Source organism: Myzus persicae, unplaced genomic scaffold (genome assembly GCF_001856785.1).
Source record: "Myzus persicae strain clone G006 unplaced genomic scaffold, MPER_G0061.0, whole genome shotgun sequence".
Lineage (NCBI taxonomy): Eukaryota > Metazoa > Arthropoda > Insecta > Hemiptera > Aphididae > Myzus > Myzus persicae.
Window position 1 is genome coordinate 13,949 of NW_019100966.1, and position 6,461 is coordinate 20,409.

At 32.0% G+C, this 6,461-nt stretch overlaps 1 protein-coding gene across 1 annotated transcript; it reads left to right on the plus strand.

Annotated features, from left to right (window-relative positions):
• Positions 1-2,093: 2,093 nt before the first annotated feature.
• LOC111027077 lies at positions 2,094-3,831 on the plus strand. The gene is made up of 2 exons (XM_022305293.1): positions 2,094-2,156; positions 3,309-3,831. Exon 2 carries the CDS (start codon positions 3,331-3,333, stop codon positions 3,823-3,825), a length of 495 nt encoding a protein of 164 aa, XP_022160985.1. The 5' UTR covers positions 2,094-2,156; positions 3,309-3,330; the 3' UTR covers positions 3,826-3,831.
• Positions 3,832-6,461: the final 2,630 nt, after the last annotated feature.

Consider the following 6,461-nt stretch of genomic DNA (forward strand, 5'->3'; position numbering starts at 1 on the left):
ATTGAACGCGATAAAGAAAAAAATATGCAACAATTTAACGAAAATTCGACTGTAAAACAAACGCGAACGACAGGAACGAGTGACACAAAAAAAACATCGTTAATTTGTTTTAGGTGTCGTGTTACCGGTCACACGTCGAAGGAGTGTACGAAAAAGCCGACGGTGACTTGTTTTCGATGTTCCAAACCAGGGCATAAATCGTATGAATGCCGCAGTAAACCGAACGTAAGTGACAAGACGCTAAGTTCTGTACCACAAGTTCATTCGTCGACCAATGAAAGCGGGAAACAGCGGTCAGTGTTCCAATTGAGTAACGGAACAGCGAGTCAAAATAAATATTTCAAAACTGCCATAATAAATGGCGAACGAGTACGAGCATATATTGATATGGGCGCGGCATGTGTCGCGATGCGGAAATCGGAAGCCGATAGATTAAAAATTAATTACGACGACACTACGCGAGAAGAATTTGTCGGTTATAGTTTTGGCCGGGTAAGCTCGTTAGGCCGTTTTAAGACTACATTAATAATCGACAAAGTGAGTGCATATGTCACAATAAATGTAGTGCCGGATGACGTGCAGGAAATCTCACTCTTAGTTGGTCATCCTTTTACGGAGCAACCACACGTTATGATAATAAGTGCGCCGAACGAACTACGCGTGGAAGAAGTCGCATCCATAGAGGCGGCGGACCAAGTTGACAAAACGTCAGTATGGGCTAAAGAAACACTAGTGATTCCCAAAAATCATGTCGGACATATCACTGTTGTCACGACGCTTCCGGATCAAGATTTATGTGTCGAAGGAGGGATGCGCGCTACCAGACAGATGGTGCCGCGTTGTTTGATTTCAACCGACGGAGAGGGGCACGCAGTGGTGCCGATGATCAATTTATCTGACGGAGATGTTACGATTAAAAAGGGCGATACAGTAACGAGAGGGGTGCTATTCAATGAAGTGGTTTCGAAAAGTGAAAAACAAAATCGTGAAGTAAACCAAGAGCTTGTATCGGCCGAAGAAGTCGTAAGTGATCTCGCGGCCGATCAAATCGACAAAGTACTGACATTATTAAATGAGTATAAAGACTTGGTAGCGCGAAATCTGCGACAAGTAGGGTGTACTCATCTAACCGAAATGAAGTTAGTACTTAAAGACGACCGACCAGTAGTGTATAGGCCGTATCGGATTTCCTATAAAGAACGAGAACAAGTGCGTGGTATCATCGACGAACTGAAAGAAGCAGACATAGTTGAGGACAGTGAATCGCCGTACGCCAGTCCCATACTACTGGTGAAGAAGAAGACTGGTGACGTCCGCATGTGCGTGGATTATCGTGAATTGAATAAGAAGACGGTGCCGGACAAATATCCGTTACCAAGGATTGACGATCAACTGAACAGGTTACACGGTAACACATATTTTACTAGTATAGATCTTTTTAGCGGTTATTATCAAGTACCTATTAATGATGTAAATACGCGCGCACAGACTTCTTTTGTAACACCCGACGGTCATTTCCAGTTTAAACGTATGCCTTTTGGTCCGACGAATTGTCCTGCAATTTTTTCGCGAATGATGGCTGCCGCCTTAGGCAAATTATTATATACGATCGCCCTAGCTTATTTAGACGACATTATCATTCCGAGTAAAAGTGTGGAAGACGGTCTTGAAAAATTGAGATTGGTATTACAGTCTTTGAGAGATGCTGGTTTAACGATAAAATTAGAAAAATGTAGATTTTTTATGCAAAAACTCGAATATTTGGGGTTCGAAATAAGTAAAAATGGTATAGAACCGGGGAGACAAAAAATAATGGCAGTAGAAAATTTTCCCGTTCCTAATAACGTACGAGCGGTGCGCGGGTTTATAGGGCTAGCGAGTTATTTTCGTAGATTTGTGAAAGGATTTGCCGTGATTGCTCGACCGCTGACAGACCTGTTGTGTAAAAATACGCGTTTCGNTAATAACAAATAACATACAGGTAATACCTGTAATATATTAATATAATATATAGGTAATCTTTATTCTCCTATTGCTTATCGTTCTCGTGCGCTGATCGTTTGTCCTTTCGGGTGTGTGTGTGGGTGTGTGCAGGAGTATTTCGTTTTTCGTCGTGTCGACAACAGAATAGTCAAGCAATATTATACAGGAAACAGGTAAGAGACAAGAACTTTTAATAAAACAGTAATAATAATATTCATATTAGTTCATATATGTATAAAATAATATTATTAGGTAATAAGTACAGAGATGTAAAAATCTGTATTTTATTTTTAATTTGTATTGTACGTGTATAATACAATATTTTATAAAAATTCTATGGTGTTTACCTAATTTTTAAAATGTTTTTAATCTAATAAGTATGCTATTAGGTGTATTGCTAAGTAAGATTGAAATCACTTTCACGACACTACGGAAACAATAGTAAAAGTTAATAGGTAGTGCATATTTCGTAATATTCTAATTTTTTTTACAGTACCTATATTTATTCATTGTTAATGATAACTGATAAGTTTAAATATTATTATAATACACTTAATTTGGCAATAAAAAATAATAAATAGGTACATAAGTACATTGTAATGTATATTTCATTTTGAAAGTTTAATAATGTTCCGTTTTTAATTTGTATTAATAAATGTTTATTAATAATTATTAAATAAAAAAAAAGTATTTATGAAAATTGCGAGTAAAAAGGGGGGGGTCAAGTGGTGGCTGTGGGTGAGTTGCGGCCCGACGTGTCGTTTCCCCTATGTTGGAGAACGGTGAATGCCGGCCCGATAATATTTTAGGTTAGGTTAGGTTAGACAATATTTTAACTGTATGTGAATTGCGTATGTACCTTACCTATATAATACCATATAACATTTATACCTATGTATCTGTTCGATAATATACATTGTGATAAACGAATAACGATAAACAAAATGTTCAATACGTATGGGAAGTTATATTTTTGTATAATAATATGATAAAGATAATATAGATCGTTTTATCGTATTATCTACCGTATGACTTGCATTAACTACTTTAATCGGATAATTTCAAATGACAAAATGAAAATTGTCAATGTGTATTCAATCCGAAATCAATCGTTGTTCGTATAAGTTTGTTTCGTTTGTAGATAATAGTGTATATAATAGTAGTAAGAGGGGCACTTGAACACACTTTTCAAAAAGCAAATAAAAATCTGTAAAACATTACAAAAAATCTAAATTTATATTTTACCTATTAAACAATACAAAAAGTATTATATAAAAAGTAGTATTCTGATTATAACAGTTAACATTATCAGTTTTCTGTTATAGATATTCTTAACATTTGGACAATATGTTTCGTCCGTGGGAACAAGTTAATTCCTCAAATGAGAATAACTTAGCTGAGAAAAATGAAGCACATGCACGTTCATCATCTACATATTTAGCATTAAATTTATTATCAGTTCATAAGTATTTACTAGACAAAATATATCCTTCATATTATATTACTACCAAAAATCAAAAAGCAAATTTCCGAAGACAATGTAAACCATTTACAGTAGACAAATCCAAAACATTACTTTATAAAAAAAAAATTAAAAATTGTACAACAAGTCAAAAGGATGAAAAATTATTACCAGTTATTTTAGATAAAAAAAAACAAAATGAATTGATATCAATGACTCATCGAGGTATAGAATCTAGTGTCGAATCAATATCCTTATCTGCTCACCGTGGCAGAGATGCTTGTATATCTATAATAGAATCTCGCATGTTTTGGCCTAATATTTATTCTGATGTATGTAATTTTATAAAAGAATGTGATATTTGCCAGAAAATAAGTTAAATAGTTAATGAAGTAGATCAAAATTTGTTTGAAAAACGATTAGAACTAATTTTGCAAATTAAAAATTTAGTTTTTACTCAAGTAACACACAATATAAAAAAAAGTCAAGACAAGCAAAAGAAAGCATATGACACACGTCATTCTAATAAACTAACATTTAAAGTTGGTAGCTTAGTATTGTTGCGTAATTGTCTCAGAGATGATCGAAAAGGCGGCTGGTCTAAAGCCCCATTTACTGGACCTTACACGATTTGGAAAATTCAAAAAAACAAAAACTGTATTTTAAAAACAATGAAAGGAAAATTAATTAAAAAACAACACTCTATTTCAAATTTAAAACATTATTCATCTAAAGGAACCTTGACAAAACTTAAAAAAAAAAACAAAATAGACACATATCGGATGTAGATAAGCCAATATTGGCAATAAACGAACCAAATTTACAAATGTCTCAAAAAATTCAACCACAAGACAAAAATATACTTAAATTTTTTTCAGATGGTACGAAATTTCGTTTCCATCCTATAAATAATAAGTGGCAAAAAGAACAGTGAAAAATAATGAACCTAACTTATGTCCAAAATGATGATTTTAAAACAACAAAAAATAGTATTCACCATTTTCCAATTGTATGTGCTTCAACTATACCTGATGCTAATTGTTTTTTCAGAGCTATTTCTTTATGTCTCACAGGCACTGAAGTGCAACACTATGAGGTTAGACAATTATTAATACAGTTTATGAAAATACAAAAAGCAAAAGTAGAAGACTTTTCCAATACTAAAAATTATATTGCGAAAAGTAATATGAAAAACGACAAAGTTTGGGCGACTGAAGTAAAAATGCACTTTACTGCTGCATTTCTGAATGCCGATATATATTCCTTCACAGCAAATCAATGGTTAAGATTCTCTCATTCGATGCAGTTATCAGCTAAACCAGACTACAACAAAATGGCAATTTACCTCAATCATAAGAACTCTAACCATTTTGAAGTTGTATTGAAAGTGAAAAAAAAGGCTGGTTTTGATATAGAAGTAATATATTTTAAACTAATATAGGTTTATTTACTGCATTTCAGTTATCTAATAATATTATTTGCTTTCAGGATGATAATATTTATCTGACAATCAATAACGAATGACAACACTATAAACTAAATAAAATATTTTTTACAAATTTGTATGTTTATATGTTTTTAAATAATTTTTACTATTAATTTGTATTTTTCATTGTTTTGATTATTTTTTGATTCTTCAAAACTAATTAAATTGTGTATTAGGATAATTCAATAATTGGGATAATTGCTAATTAAGTAAAAATTATTATGTAATTTATTAAATGACTCTTCTTACAATACCTAGTAAGATATTTTATAATTATTATACACACAAACATTGAAATTTTTTTGATTTTTAAACATTGCGGACATTTATACACGATTGGTTTTGAATAATTTTACTATATTAATATATACATATCGATATTACTTATATAATTTAACTATTTTTGCTATTATGTATTATGTATTATTTTAAAACAATTATAGCTAATATTATGAGAAGTAAATAAATAAACTTAACAAAATTAATTTGTCATTTTAATACAATTTTTAATTTTAAAGTTTTAAAATTTTCATACAAAAATATTAAAAAAATGTTTTATACCCCCCTTTCCCTCCCTCAGTAAACTATCACTAGTGAAAATTTACCCTCGAATAATTTACCGGGAGGTAAACATTCTCTGGTGGAATTGTACCCCCCGGTAAATTATCCCTAGCGAAATTTTATCGGGAGGTAAAATTACTCTAGAGAATATTTACCTCCCAGTTAAATATTCACGGGGGTAAAATTTCACGAGGGAATATTTACCGGGGGTAAAATTTCACTAGGGATAATTTACCGTGGGGGGGTAAAATTTCACGGGGGTAAATAATCCCGGTTACACCCGCAGTCAAATGCGTTTTGAGAATCAAAAAAAAAAAATAATTATAAAAAAATCAGATGTTATTTAATTTAAAAAAAAAATGGGAAAGGGGTCATTAGCGCCCGCAGGCAAAAGCGTTTTGAGAATCAAAAAAAAAAAAAAAATATATGAAAATATCAATTAGGATTCAATTTTAAAACTAAAAATGGGAGGAAGGTCATGAGTGCCCCGCAGGAAAATGCTTTTTGGAAATCAAAAAATATAAAAAAATGAAAAAAGCTGCATTAAAAACAAACATTAATGACTGCGTTCTATAATATCAGCATACCAAAACTCATAGCTTTATTAAAGTAATTAAATAATGGTAATATGAACATTAATATGATACCAGCTGGTTATCAAAATTTAAAAATGGTCATCCAGAATTCAATTTTAAAAATAAAAATGGGAAGGGGGTCATGGGCGCCCACAGGCAAATGCGTTCTGAGAATCAAAAAAAGAAAAATATATGAAAAAAGTTGTATTAAAAACATACATAATAGTTAAATTGTAGAAAAAAAATTTAAGGATTTATGGTCACGCACGCCCAAATGAATGTTAGGAATCAAAAAAAAATCATCTACTATTCAATTTTAAAAATAAAAATGGGAAGGGGGACGTGGGCGCCCGCAGGCAAATGCTTTCTGGGAATCAAAAAATATAAAAAAATG

Bases quoted from the DNA above. Each gene is read 5' to 3' on its own strand.
- LOC111027077 (XM_022305293.1), top strand. From the start codon at position 3,331: ATGTTTCGTCCGTGGGAACAAGTTAATTCCTCAAATGAGAATAACTTA.